The sequence below is a fragment of the Hippocampus guttulatus genome, chromosome 6, assembly GCF_054856545.1.
Source record: "Hippocampus guttulatus isolate MCC_2025c chromosome 6, RoL_Hgut_1.0, whole genome shotgun sequence".
NCBI classification, from domain to species: domain Eukaryota; kingdom Metazoa; phylum Chordata; class Actinopteri; order Syngnathiformes; family Syngnathidae; genus Hippocampus; species Hippocampus guttulatus.
The window spans coordinates 16687777-16702915 of record NC_141266.1 but is presented as its reverse complement, the minus strand read 5'-3'; the positions used below and the strand labels follow the sequence as shown (position 1 = coordinate 16702915).

At 40.4% G+C, this 15139-nt stretch overlaps 2 protein-coding genes across 2 annotated transcripts; both read left to right on the top strand.

Annotated features, from left to right (window-relative positions):
• Positions 1-380: 380 nt before the first annotated feature.
• On the top strand, positions 381-4076 carry LOC147203790 (SPRY domain-containing SOCS box protein 4). The gene is made up of 3 exons (XM_086112610.1): positions 381-904; positions 1531-2295; positions 2376-4076. The coding sequence occupies exons 1-3, from the start codon at positions 871-873 to the stop codon at positions 2504-2506; spliced, it is 930 nt and encodes a 309-aa protein (XP_085968736.1). The 5' UTR covers positions 381-870; the 3' UTR covers positions 2507-4076.
• A 1041-nt stretch (positions 4077-5117) lies between these two features.
• Positions 5118-14983, top strand: msh5 (mutS homolog 5). Its single transcript, XM_086114646.1, has 24 exons — positions 5118-5186; positions 5276-5399; positions 6498-6578; positions 6810-6863; positions 7622-7743; positions 7853-7962; positions 8043-8078; positions 8495-8577; positions 8670-8715; positions 9197-9335; positions 9413-9475; positions 9553-9681; positions 9762-9834; positions 10125-10234; positions 10358-10438; positions 10877-10964; positions 11034-11101; positions 11478-11596; positions 11672-11798; positions 12578-12727; positions 12900-12974; positions 14236-14382; positions 14547-14758; positions 14834-14983. Exons 1-24 carry the CDS (start codon positions 5118-5120, stop codon positions 14949-14951), a joined length of 2424 nt encoding a protein of 807 aa, XP_085970772.1. The 3' UTR covers positions 14952-14983.
• Positions 14984-15139: the final 156 nt, after the last annotated feature.

The following is a 15139-nucleotide window of genomic DNA, read 5'->3' as shown; positions in this document are numbered from 1 at the left end:
AGCATGTATTGTATTGTATAGATAGAAAACAATGTACAGTATTGTATAACTTGTTTCAATTTTATTTTGAAGCGCAGCCTTGTGGCGCGTTGCATTGTTGTCTATAAACCCTGGTTATGGTTGCTGCTGGCTTGACGAGGGTGACTCCTCACCATTGGCTCCATTCCTTGCGGACGGTGGCTGGATCTTTAGGAGGTGCCATTATTTATGTTGTTATAATTAGCAGGGAAAAATGAAAATTGGGAGAAACATTCTGTTTTATTACAATCATATATCTACAATATTAACAACAAACCTTGCACAGATATGCCGCAAGGCTTTAAGTTCATGGCAGTGGCGGGGGGGGGCGCATCAAATCCAAGTGTTCGTGTGCACGCATCCTGATCGCGATCCTGCCTGCAAGTCAAAGTTGTGGGATGGAAATAAATACATTTTACGCATGCGCAACTTGGGGAAACAAAATGAGCCGCTTTAGTTTCTATTTCGTTTTTTTCGTCTTATTAATTAAAAGCCCGAGTTTGCTCCTCTTTTTGTGTTTCACCATTTTTGTTTACGTCCATTACAGAACACGTTAGTATGATAATTCTAAATGGCAAAGCCGGTTCAAGTACGGTATGTCGTTGCGACAAGATGTACTGTTCCCCCCACCGCCCCCCAAAAAAGCGTGTCTGTCAGTCAGGGACGTCTAGTCGTCGCTTCTTGCGGTTGCGCCGAGCTTGGCGTCAGACGAGTGCAGGGTGATGGACAACGCCGTGTCTGTCACACACTTCGTCAAAACACGTTGACACCATAGGCGGCGCTTACGTGGTCTGGATATGCACGACTCGTCTGATAAAAGAGTGCTATAAAAACGGACACAAGCGCAAATGTATGCGCCGGACAGCCCACGGACGAACCCCAACAAGTAAGCTCTTGACAATTGCAGTATGACTGATTTGTCCAATGATTATTCCTTAATGCTGCATTATATTGACTTATAGTTTTGGTACTGTCGATGGTTGAAGTTCACAGAACTAGTGGTCCATTTAAAAAAAAAAGTTTTAATTTTAAACCCTTAACTCAAAACAAGATTCAAATAGACAGTGCAGAAAATGCCCAAACAAATGAATTAAAATTCAGTTCGTGGTTATTTTGATAACTCATTTCCAAAGTAAATTGAAATGTTTGAAAAATGTTTTATTTTGCTTCAACACTCATATAAAGAGGTCTCCTTTTACGAAGGACGGCATAAATCTGAGAATACTTACTGTTGAGAGTTTGAAATTCTGAGGTTTTGGACAAACAAAGGTACATGAACGATTAAGTGATTGTCAACAATATTTATCGATTAATTTGATAGTAAATTAATTGTCGGTTTATTGTTGCATCTCTCTAGTCTTGATGTATTTCTCAGACCACTGCAAATGTTTCTCCTTGTACGATTGGTTAGGGATCACCAAAATAGGGATATTTATTTTTGGTAGAACATATAAAATTGCTTTTTTGCCATGTTCAACAATAAACACTTTCTTGTGTGGTGATACTCAACAGAGCAGTTCATCCCAATGGGTCTCTCACTATCAACATGGCTGCATCGCAGGACACAGAAACATTCATCTTCCTACTCTTCTGTTTTCTGTTCTCTGGCTGTCCCAACATCATCTCGCCTCAAGGTCATTTTGAAGTCCTCTCCAGTTCCTCCCGGAGACAGTCGCTCACGCTGGAGCTCGATCCACTGCTCTCCTCACTTTCTACTGTCTGCCAGTAAGGATGAAGTGACACGTTTACCCGTAGAGTTGAGCAGCGACGGGGTGAGGGCGGAAAAGTGGGTGAAGGACGGGCTTCACGTGTGGGAGGTGATGTGGAAGCCCAACCACAGAGGAAGCCATGCGGTCTTAGGCATCTCCAGGCAGAACTGCCCTCTGCAGGCCTCAGGTTACAACGTTTTGGTGGGAGCAGATTCCCAGTCGTGGGGCTGGGAACTCCAAAGCAATCAGCTCTGGCATGACAGACAAAGTAGGGGGGCATACCCAGAAAAGAGGAGAATTTGTTGCACCAAAGCTGCAGAGAATTTTCCGTCACGGTTTTCTCACTGTAGCCCATCAACTCTGGAGGTGCCAGACTCACCTTTTCCCATTCCTGAACGCATCGTCATGGTCTTGGATGCAGACGCAGGGACTCTTGGATTTGTCGTGGACAACCACTTCCTTGGTGTTGCGTTCAAAAACCTCCCCCGCGGTGTGGAGCTATTCCCAGCCGTGAGCAGTGTGCGAGGAGGAGCCTGCATACAACTCCGATATCTCAACGGCGCCACTCGTGAGTGTTTTATTTCTGGTCCTGTGCTTTGGCTCGAAAAGAAATAGAGACCAAAAAAACCCCTCTTTTTTTCTTCTCAGGCAATCCCCCAGCCCTGATGGCTTTGTGTGGACTCCTCATTCGCCATCATTTAGGGCTACAGAGGCAAAATCAAGTGGACAAGCTTCCTCTTCCACCTGCTCTCCAATGCTACCTTCTTTCCAGTCATTAGTTTACCGCATCCACATTAACCCCCCCCCACCCTTCCACAGGGGTTACGTTCCAGACAACCCCTGAAATAAATGAAATCCCTGATAGAGAAGCACCCAATTTAAACACTCCATAGGCGTGTTTTTCTTGCAGTTGGACCACTTTCTAAGTTCATTCAACACACTTTAGAAAAAAATATTTAAAGATTTACAGAGTGCATTGTATACAAAAAAAGAATACTGTGCCAATCGTAGAACAGTGTACCGTGCCCTTTGTTTATAGTACACAAAATCCTCTTTTTTCCAAACTAACAAATTTAACTCTCACAATATACATAAATAATCATGCCCAAAGATGTAAATTACAAAACAAATGTACAGATGTTGCTTTCTGTAGGCAGAAAACACAGGATGAGGGTTGAGACATTCAATAAATGTCTTTCCAATCCTTTCAGCAAAAATTACCTGAACTTGAAACACTTTCTATTCTCACTCCTTTCAAACTTGATGTCAAATACTATACAGTACTGTACAACTGTGTGCCGCCACATAGTGGCCAGAAGTGGAATTACATCCCAACATAAAGAACAAAACCGAGTTATAACCAGGCCAAGGAAATCTGTGCAAAAGCGGTACCCCGAATCCGGAACGTGCGATGGAGGCAGTTTAACGCACTAGTTTAGCGATTCACATTACTTTCAGTCTTTTGCGCTCAATATAAAATGGTGTGGCAGTCTGGTTCATCGTTGCAGGTTTGACATCTGTGCACTAGGCCAGTGATTCTCAAAGTGTGGTAATAGTACCACTAGGACTAGGGGTACGCAGGTTCGTATTAGCGGTACACAAAAGAATCACTTGATTAAATGTTCAAACTGTGCCCGTTGGCTTAAATTTATTTGAATCTTGTGCCGTGCATTTGTTGAATACAGTTCAATTGTATTTAACTTTTAAGTACAATACGTTAGCATTTCATCTTTTCGAAATGTTGAATTTCAAAGACTTATTTCGGTATCATTTTTACAGTAATTTATGTTATGTGTTGTGTTTATTATTTTACTTTATGTTAACTCTTTTGTTAAGCGCTTCGTTAAAGCTGCAGCTGTTGTGAAAGCGCTATATAAATCAGGATGTATTGTATCGTATTGTATTTTAATACATACTGTGTGTGCAATACATTTTGGTTGAATGATTACTCAAATACAGTTTTTATTTTAGCTCTATTTAAGTGCAGTGTCAAGTTCAAATTCTGCATAGCAGAACAGCGGTTAACATTACATCAATACTTCTTCGGAATAAAGCCTCTGCTTCATTTTTGATTATCATGAACAACTACAGATTGCCTCACTATTGCTGTTTATTTTAATAGTGGTCATTTTGGCTATGAATTTCTTCAGCTGCTCCGTGGTGTAAAACGTTTGAGATCTACTAAGCAATTAATCGCTTTGATAAAAACATTTTTTTGAATGTACATATAACATTAGATACAGTATTTGTTACAATTGAACCCTTGTATTGACTGTAGATTTACATTGGTGCTGTTGTGTGTCCTATGGTTAAAAAATGCCTTTCAAAATAAATGGCCCATAAACATTGCTCTATTGTGTCACTGGTTATATTGTTCCATTTCAGATAAGAGTTTATCTACAATACTTTCCATTGCAGTTCCCACTTACAAAATAGAAGTTGTCAGTAAAATAAACCAAACGGGCAAAATATTATCTCTCAGAAGTGCACACCTTTCAGGTGATTCTTTGCAGGTGGTAGCTGTGTGGAAGTACCGGTAGATCAAAAGTAAAATAAGTACGACAGAAAAGACGTTGTTTTGGTTTTATAAATACAGTACTAACATTATCCCTGTTTTCAGGCTATAGGTATACGTAACACAAAAGGTGTGCCTTTTGAGGGCCATGCTGTAGGCTTTCACACACATAATGACTGCGGGCGAAAGAATTTTGACATTTGTGATTTTGTAAAGAATTTATTGTTTTAGCGTAAGTGATATTCTTGGGCAATATTTGAATTTGCACATTCCTATTTGATATTTTGGTCTGACATTCATGCTTCTATTAAATAAATAAGTCTGTTAGTTATCCATCAGTTTCTATGTGTGTGTTATATTCAAAATAAAAGTACTCTGGAGTAAAAATCTGCGATTTACCCTGCTGTGCAGTGAAGTATACAATAATATAGTTAATTCTATAAATGGGGCAAAATGACCTTATACTTTTGTATGGTAAAAAAAAATCTTCAAGATTTGATATTTCACTCTATGGATAATTTGAACGCCAGATGGGAATATTGTTGCCATGACAGCAATGGGAGGTATCGTAAAGGAGGCCGCACCTGCGAGGCAATTGACCGTTAGCTCTTAGCTTACCTACACAGCCACAAAATAAGCAATGTTCGCTCTTTTTACGTGGTTCATGCTGACATTTATCTGAAAGTTAGCAATGTACAGTATGTTGGCTTTTTTACACACGCGTATTTTCTACTTAACTAACTTCCAAGAAGGCAATGTTCGCTTTTTGGCGGTATCCCGTTTCTAATTAGTGGCTAACCTATCTGGACTGCTAACCAAAACGTTTCTGTATAAGATCACATTTTTCGAAAATCTTAATAATTCTCAACCCTATCATGGAAGAAATAGCAGGAGGAAGCAGTGCCATCTTAAATTCAACAGAGGACGAGGAAGACTCATCTGAGGTTTCGTATTACCTCATTACGTTCAGTTACCCCGAAATGAAAATATTGTATAGTTTAACCACACAGCTTAATTCATGTATTTATCCTAGATTTTATTGAGTGTTTTGGCACAACAGGGCCAAGTGGGCCTCTGTTTCTATGACAGCAAAGACTCGTCGATCCACTACATGGTGGATACACCAGATAACCACGAGCTACACTTGTTGGCTAGAGGTACCGTACACGCGACGTCTGCTTAGAAGCTGAATTTCCGTCACAAAAACGAAATAGTACGACTTTCATCCACAAGGTCATATTGATCCAAGATATATAATTTCCCAAAAATGATTATAAGCACCTATCCTTTTTTGTTGACTACCTAAATGGCCATAACTACATTGGGCAGTTTTTATTCTGCCCAAAAATTAAATAAATAAACCCCCCAAGTGATATAAAAATTATAATAAGCGGAATTTTTAGTTTGTGTCATTCCTGAACATTTTCTTAGAGGTTTAATACAGCTGAACCCCATGCCATTCAGCATCCAAAAATTGATTGTGAGCTCATTTCATTTGGTCGGACCGTAACACGTGCGTTTGGTCTAATTTTTAAACAAATGTTGATTTTCTTTGGCCCTAATTCAAAAAGGTATGTTTAGTACAAATAAAACTGCTCATCATTTAAAGAGCCCAGTAACTACGGAGGAGCATGGTGATAGAAGCAATGTTTTTCTTCAGCTGGTAGAGGGAATTACGTCGTTAATGTGAGCACAATACCTTCATGCTTCTGGTAGAAAGAAAACAACATGTCAGGAAAAGCCCTCCAGAACAGGTTACATATATTTGGGCTCAATTAGAGGCATTTTACATTGTGGCAACTGTCAGTTAAGTGACTTCCAGTTCACATGAGTTCGGATGTGATATGTTAATTCTGAACACATACAGTATCGTCAGGGGTAAGGAGGTATGCACACTTGTGCAACCACATTGTTACAGCTGTTTATTTTTTTTCCCCATCTTGAAAATATTTCATTGTTTTTCCAATTGACTTAATGTTTATATGATACATTAATAGTGGAGAAAGTTTAGAATTTCTTTTATCTTGGTCTTATTTTTATACTACAGAAACCTAAGAGCTAGGTGACTTTTTATATTTACTTTAAGTAGTGTCAGTTGTCCCAACTAAATTAGTAAAAGTTATCAAATATGAACATTTAATTCCATAAGAGATGTTAAACGTTGAATGGGGTCAAATTGATAACGAGAGGAATGAATACCACAGATTGGTGCCTAATTTTCCCTTTTTTTTTATCGCCATTCTTCAACCATTTAGTCATCCAGGAGATTTGTCCTCAAGTGATTATCACCAGCGCAAAGCAGGAGCGCTGCATGACCCGCTTCCTGATCCAACTTGGTGAGTCTGTGGGAAGAAAATGGTTTGGCAAAGACAGAGAGAGAATTTGCTTGAGGACATGTCCCGTTGTTGACATGTTCTATCAGACAAGCAGTATCTGGCTCAAGGCAACAATACTTGGCTCAGTGAAGCTTGGCATTGGCGGCCTGCAAGAGTGATAAAGGATAAGAGATGCTGTTGTACACCAACTTGTAAGGTCTTACATCATGACTTTTGTCCAATTCTTCTCAGGTTCAAACCCAGATTACAAACCAGAGGTCATTATTTATCCGTATCTTGATTTTGGTAAGGAGACCATCCAGATTATTATTTTTTTTAGAACGTTTGTACAGAGGCCTAGACATGACATGCGAATATGTTTTTTTTTTTTTAATGGTGGCCATGATGTCATTATATACCGTGCTCACAAAATGCTAATTAGTGCTACAGAATAGGTATAACCTGTGCTCAAAACAATATATTGTGACCGCATAACATGCACATGAAATAATGTGTGGGTTCAATATAATTTTCACGAACAACGTGGATTTCTGAGTAAAAGCAATTGGCCACAAAATATTTGTGTGTTGAACGTCATTGCCATGAACAATTTGGACATCTTGGTCGGTAAATAGAGCGCACCTTTGCTAGAAATTGCAACACACGCTGTTCTCCACCTTAATGTTTCTTGACTGTCCATGAATGTTAGGAATTTTATTGTTTGTATTTTGTGCATGAAGTATACTTAATGGCCAGAAATGAGCATTTTACACACCCGATATATGCTAATGCTTTATTTTATATTGCACTTATATTGAACTGTGTACAGTTCTTTTCTGAAACATTTATTTTGTGCAATGCCCCCCCCCCCATCCCCAATCTTGCTGCTGTAGACTGCAAATTTCCCCAGTGTGGGACAAATAAAGGTTATCTTATCTTAAGTCACAGCCACAAATTACAAATTTCATGACCACAAATGACTTTTGTGTGTGCATTATACGGTGTGTGTAGCTCCGTACGTTTGCATCAAATGTACATTTTTAATTTGGATTTTCATGTGACAGGTCTGGAACTCGGTAAAACAAGACTGCTTTCAGCCCATCTGCCTTTCCTCTCTGCCTCCATCTCAGAGAGAGACAAGATGGCCTATCTCTCCTCCTGTATCTCCTTTGATTCACCCCTCATGGTGAGCCAGCTGCTAACCCTACATACCAGCTTGTTAAGTGCCAGGTTTATAGCATTTATAGAATTGTGTGTGTGTCTTTTGTATGTGGGTATTGGGTGGCGGAACAAAGCTGAGAGCACTTGGGGCTCTTCTAAAATGTCTGGACAGGAGGAGAGTGGGAGTTGAGCTGGAAGACAGCAGTGTTGCCGTTCCTATCCTGCACTTCAATGCCTACACACTGTAAGATACGCCTCAATCAACGCACACACAGAACAGAATTTTTCGATCATGACTGTTGCTCTTTATATTCCCCAATACAGTAAGGGTGTGGTATACATTGACAGGGATGCATACAGGTAAGGAGCCTCTGTTGGCCAACATCGGTCCACTATATAACCCTAAAAGCTGATACTGGTCTGTTTCTATTTGTCTAATAATCACAATACACCTCAACTGTTTTAATATACACTGTATACTTTTATTTCATTGTGTTGTCAAAAAGAAATGCCTCCCTCTTTGACACCCTGAAAAAAATGTGTTGTCACTCTAATGATCTCAGGCAATAGATTCACACAGAAACATTAACGAGTTAACATTTGAACACTATTTCCATCCAATGTAGCAGCACACACAGAGTTACGGACCGTCTTGTCCGATGAATTGTACAAAGTAAACAAGCGCCCTATGCACTTTTAAAGACTGACTGTTTGTGACTGACTGATACTGTGTGTTTACCCGTGTGTTGACTGATCAAATATCGTATTTGTCTCAGTGTTCTGCAGATCTTCAAATCAGAGCTTCACCCATCAGTGTATAAGCTTCATTCGGGTGAAAAAGAAGGATTCAGTCTTTATGGTAGAATGGGAAAGCAATGCCATAGAATCAGGCACAGTAACACTTCTACTCTGTGTTACAGCGTCACTGCTTGTTCCTGTTGTACCTTGCAGGAATACTGAACTGCTGCAGTTGCAGATTTGGATCCAAACTGCTGCGGTGAGAATCAACAATCACATTGACAAAATAAGAAGCCTTCAAAGACACTCTAAAGTGATTTCTGAGATTTGTTTATGAATGCATAAGGCCTTCGCGTGTTTGAAGGGAATTGCTGAAAACACTCTTCAACATTTATCAATAAAGTACCTACCTACAGCTGTTTAAAACATGTAGTGCTACTAAAAAAACATGCAGCCCAATATTATAGATAGATGGGTGGCTAATGATTAAAAATGAATTGCTTATTGTATTGCATTGTATACACATATCGTGATTGCATAATATATCGGTCTAACTTTCCCACCTGTGGTTTCTCTGAACAGATTTTTACCGTAAATTTCATGAATTGAGATATGAATTTTCTTCATTTTAATTATACTTGAATGCACAACAAATTATTAATTGTTCAAAATATGAAACAGTAATTAGTTCAGGGAACTGTTTAAGCTGACAAGTACTATAATGTCCTCCTCCACACCAGTCGGTGGTTCCTGCGGCCAACAGTGGACCTCGCTGTGTTGCGCAGGCGACAGGAAGTCATCCGCTTCTTCACATCACCTCGGAATTCAGACTTCTTGAACACTTTGCGGGCGTCTCTACGTAACATCAGAAACATTCCAGTACTTATGACCTTTTTATTGCTACATCTGTGATTGTTTACCTTTAGTATGTCATAAAGCCTCTTGGTGTGTTGTAGACCCTTCTGCGCAGGATGTCTCTCTCACACACTAAAGTGACAGACTGGCAGAGTCTTTACAAGGTAAAATCACTTTGTATGGCTCATTCATGAGAGAGCGTTGTACTGTTGCGTATGAGGCTAATTGTGTCATTTTTTAGACGGTGTGCAACGCAGTTTGTATCAGAGACACAGTATGTCATCTTCCTCAGTCTATTCAGCTCTTCCGGGACATCAGCGAAGGCCTCGGTGATGACCTCCAACACATCGCCTCCCTCATCAGCCGCGTGGTGCCAGCTGAGATCTTTCATCGTTTTGGTTGTGCTTAAACATGCACATTCACACATAATGCTTCCTGTTGCTGTCGCAGGTGGACTTTGAAACCAGCGTAGTTGAGAACCGCTTCACCATCAAACCAAACATTGACCCGGCAATTGATGAAAGTGAGTACCCCCCATGTGGTCTTAGTCTTATCTACTTCAGTGTTTCCAACCTTTATTGAGCTAAAGCATATATAGTTTACGTTAGAAAATCCACGATGCACCTGTCACAAAAAGAATATATCATTACTGTCTGCGGAAGTATGGGTCAACTACCGTGCCATTTTCTTTCCCATAGATGCCAGTGACAAATAAACTTTAAAAAAACAATAAAATTGAATTGGACACAGTCATGAGCAGTGGCAGAGTAACTAAGAATTACTAATTAACTGGATGCTTCTTTTATCCATCAGAAAAAAGGCAGATGGCGGGCTTGTCTGACTTTTTGACAGATGTTGCGAGAAGAGAGCTGGCACACCTGGATGCCAGCATCCCCTCATGCTGCGTCATCTACATCCCTCTGGTCATCTTTACTTGCTCATTTCAATAATTTTTTTTATTCAGTGGCTGGGGTTGTCCTAGCAAATACAGCATTAATGGCTGAATACGCTGATATATTTCAAATCATACATGCCTCTGCCTCCAGATTGGGTTCCTCCTCTCTGTCCCGCGGCTGCCTACCATGGTGGAGAAAGAAGACTTTGAGTTAGAGGGGCTTGAGTTCATGGTTGGTTTTTTAACATTATCTTAGCCATGTTTTGGGATAGGCTCCCGCTCACCTGCAACCCAAATGAGAACAAATGCTTTCGAAGAAAATATCTTGGAAGAGATTCTTAACTCCTGTTTCAATGCCATGTTGGCAAAATAATGGCACCCAGAGGCATTGTTGGGTAGCAGAGGTCTGCCAGAACGTAGGTCAACTTTTCGTAGCTGATTGAATGATCTTTTGATAGCAAAGGAAGGAGGGTAGTGAATCCTTTTGACTCAAATCCCCCAAGACACTATTAAATTCATCAACAGTTGTTAAGATTAGGACAAACAGGACTCACAGGCAGACACAATGAACTCGGTACAACTTTGCCGAAACAGCTGCGCGCTACTGTTTTGATTGTATGTTCACTCATGTATGTACAGCTTGTTTTCACGTGTGGGTGATGTGTTCTAGTTTCTATCAGAGGATCGCCTGAACTACCGAAGCCAGAGGACCAAGGAGCTCGACGACCTCCTGGGAGATTTGCACTGTGACATTCGAGGTTGTTTACTCACAAATACAGAACCTTGCGAAAGATGCTCTGCTCAAAGTAAACCGCCTCTTTCCTCAGACATGGAGACAACAGTAATGACTCAGCTGCAGAACGCCATCCTAGAGAGGAGCGCTGTCCTATATAAGGTTGCTATGCATCTCAGCAACACGTTTGAAGCATGCCTCCCATTTTAATGATATGATGTGCGCTCACTCGCCACAACATTAGGAACACCTGTCATTTCCGATGGGAAGAGATGGGCAGTGTCTGGAATATTTTTTCCTAGTTAGCTTCATATTCCTTTCCTTATGATGGAGAGATGTACTCCACCATTGCAAAGTACCTACAGCCACAATAATAAAATTCCTAAAAACTGAATATCTCCCCGACAGTATCAAATAAAATGTATGTAATAGTGGGCATTAATTATTGTGAAAATGGGTGCTAGATTGAAATTTATTCTAATGCCCTTGTTTTAAGTACGAAAACAGTTCCTTAACCCTGATTGTTCACATTGTGAAGGTTCTGGACCTGGCAGCTGAGCTTGACTGTCTAATGGCATTGAGTAAAGCTTCCCAGGAGTATGGCTACACCTCACCCAAGCTAATCACCCGCAAGGCAATAGCGATCGATCAGGGCAGGTTGGCGCATGTCACAGAAAATAAAAGATTTGAATGATTGCTATGTGAAAAGATTGCAGGTATTTTACTCTTCAGACACCCGCTGTTGGAGGTGTGTTCTCCTGTGTTTGTGGCCAACTCGTTTGAGAGCCTCGAGTCACGGGGTAGAATCAAGATTATCACTGGGCCCAATTCATCTGGAAAGAGCATCTACCTAAAGCAGGTAAATCAGTCATTTTTAGTTCTGGATCCCTTTCTTTTTTGAGTTTCATTTTAGTTTGATTGCGGTAATGCGGTGTTCTGCTACAGAGCAATACAGAATGTGTTTATGAGTAAATTCAACAACAGTGAGAACGCGGTATTTTATAATCCTGTTTATTCTGGATGATGGCGTGCACATTGGAAAATAACAATGTTCTTTGTTTTGTATTTTTTGGTGGGGGGGTCTATCTTTTGTAAGACTCATATTTAGGAAATGATAAAACTGCATGACCTGCAATGCCTCTGAGGTTGCATGCAAAGAGCCCATTTTAATCACGTGTGTCCAGAATTCGCCTTCGGCTGCAACGTAACCCAAATTTGTACACCAACGCAGTAGTAATGTTATAGGTACAGTAAATGTTTGCGTGCCAAACATTTGTGCAAAACAGGACGTAGTGCGGTAACTGAGAACACTCAGCTTCTGCTTTGCCTCGATGCATTTTTGTGAAGCGGTACTTTTTTCCTCTCTTTAGCATTTAGAGGCCTGTATTTGTGTATGTTATGTACCACAGCAGAAGTACTCATGTTAATGTAATATCGCTCACTGTCACTCCCCTAGATTCACCAAGTCCAACAACTTCCTCACAACAAAGACATGATAAAGTGTGATTACAAATAACCTAGTTTCTCAAATCATATCAAACCTTTGAAAATAGCGTTCATGTTATGAAGCCCCCTGCTCAACCTCATGATGTGGTGTTTAGACTACTGTTTTCCCATTTGTTGACATGTCTTTACTAGGTCGGTCTGATTGTGTTCATGGCTCTCATCGGCTCTGATGTGCCAGCCAGGGGTGCGGAGATATGCCTGGTGGACGCAATATTTACTTGCATGCCAGGCAGAGAGTCTGTTTCTGTGGGCCTCAGCACCTTTATGATTGACCTTAACCAGGTTGTTATGGATACACACACAGTAATTCACTCTTTTAAATAAATTAACATTCATTATGACTGTCATCCAGCTGTACTGCACCCACTCTCCAACTGTCAAAATATTTCCACAGCCCACAAACACGCCCACACAATACAACAACAGATTCACAGTTTTATTTGTCATTTTTCAGATGTCGCAAACACTCAACAGCAGCACCGGCAACTCATTAGTCCTCATCGATGAGTTTGGAAAAGGGACAAACACCGTAAGGAGAACAGTAACACATTTGCCTACATGCACAGGGACACATCCTCATTAACACGAAACTCTCGAAGCTAGCCGGCATGTATTATTCAAAGCAGAACTCCGGCCCAAGATGTGTCACAGACCAATTGCAACGTTAAACACCGTTTGCACAATCTAATGAGATCCAATACAAGAGAGTAACCATAATTAGGACTTTTCAAGGACAATAATGCTCAGTTTTGATCATCACTCACAATGAAGTTTTCTTTTTCTTTTTCTTTTTTTTAATACCCCTTATCCTCAAAGGGCACATTATTTTCTCAAATCGTGGCCTCTTGTCTGATAATTGTCCTGTTCCAGTTTATCACCAGGTGCGTCATGCACTTGAATAAATAAACAGCAACCCAAATAGGACCAGTGGATTCATGCCACGTGGGACAAAGAATGAGAAAGAAAGATATAACTGTACTCTTGTTTGACACCATAATGCAGTATAAAAAAGATACATTGTAATAGTATATACTATATTTATTACAGTACAATGCATTGTAATTCAACTGATTTTTTAAAATTCAATAATTTCACTATTTGCTGAAAATTATTGTACCAAATAAGTCATATTATTGAATACAAAAATCTGCATTTTTGGTGACTAAATTATAGTGTCAGCCCTAAAAACATCTTAACGCTAATACTCTGCAGTTGAGCAAATAAATGGAACAAGTTTATCATCTCAGTCATTCATTTATTCAAAGAAATCCCTGGAAAAAAAGCCTCACACATTGCAACATATTCATTTACAAAATTTTCATGAGCTTATATTTGGTGTCCAAATAGCACTCTGTATCTGCAATAACATCCACAGGAGGCAGTTTTGGTATGAAAGAGTGTGTTCTGCCTTAGAGGCAACACAAATGGGAGCGTTAACGCTTTATTGCTGGCAAGCGCGAAAACTTGCAGCTCTCCCTGTCTCCGAGGCAACATTTGCACCTGAATACTTGCAGATCAAAATGACTACAGACTTTTTATTGGCCATTTTAGCTATATCTACATGCACATACGGTATTTGAAGATAGTCATAGGTAAAGATAACACTAAGTTAATGAATGGAGGGCTTTTTTCTTAGACACAAAAAACCCCCGCAAATTTTTCTTCGGTTGGCTATCTCACTTCTCTCTTTTTTTTTTTTTTTTTTTTTGACAGTGCCATGTCAAGGACTCATGGCTTTGTGTGATAACTGTAACTTGACTTTAGTCTTCACTCCAATCTCACTCTTATAGGTGGATGGCTTGTCATTGTTGGCTGCAACCATCTCCCACTGGCTGAAGAAAGCTCCGGTAGACATTCCTCACATCCTGCTGGCCACTAACTTTCACAGTCTGCTGCAGCTGGGCCACTTACCCACTTCCACCATGCTATCTCTTCTGGTACTGGCAGATGCTCTCACTGAAATATTTAAACAGCAGCCTGGAGCATCTGAGTGCAGGAGGAGGCTTGATGCTACTAAAACAATGTGCTGCAGAACGTCAGAAACAACTGAAGCATCCATTTACTGAGTTCATTTCATAAGGGCATGATGTTTGTGTTTCAGACGCTTGAGACAGCAGTAGATGGGGATGAGCTGGTGTTTCTTCACCAATTGAAGGAGGGCATCTGCCAATCCAGTTACGCTGCCAATGTGGCGAGGCTGGCTGGTCTGCCTGCCAACGTTGTACAGAGAGGGATGGAAGTGTCTGAGCTCTACAGGACAGGAAGAGCCATCAAACGTGTTGACAGTGTGTCATCAGACGAGCAGGCCAATAGGTTTGCCCTATTCTTTGTTTCACCAGTATCATGGAGTGGGTAATAGACATCCAGGTGTGTGTGTGTGTTTGACAGATACAGGACTGTGGTAGAGAGATTTATGAGCCTGGACCTGGAGGATGACAATCTGGATGTGCAGCGCTTCATGAAAGAGGAGGTTCTGCCCTCTGCTGGACAGCTGCAGAATACCTGACCTGTCCTGCATCCCCCGAATAAGGTTCCAAATACTAGACAAGAATTCTGATATATTTTCGTAGTTACCGTTCATTTTGTTTTATAAAATATTTGAAGTTGTTGTACTGAACTTTGAGCTCATGTTTTTCCCACTGCATTTACTTGACTCGGTGAAATTAGTTACTTTTATCAGACATCATTTAGTTA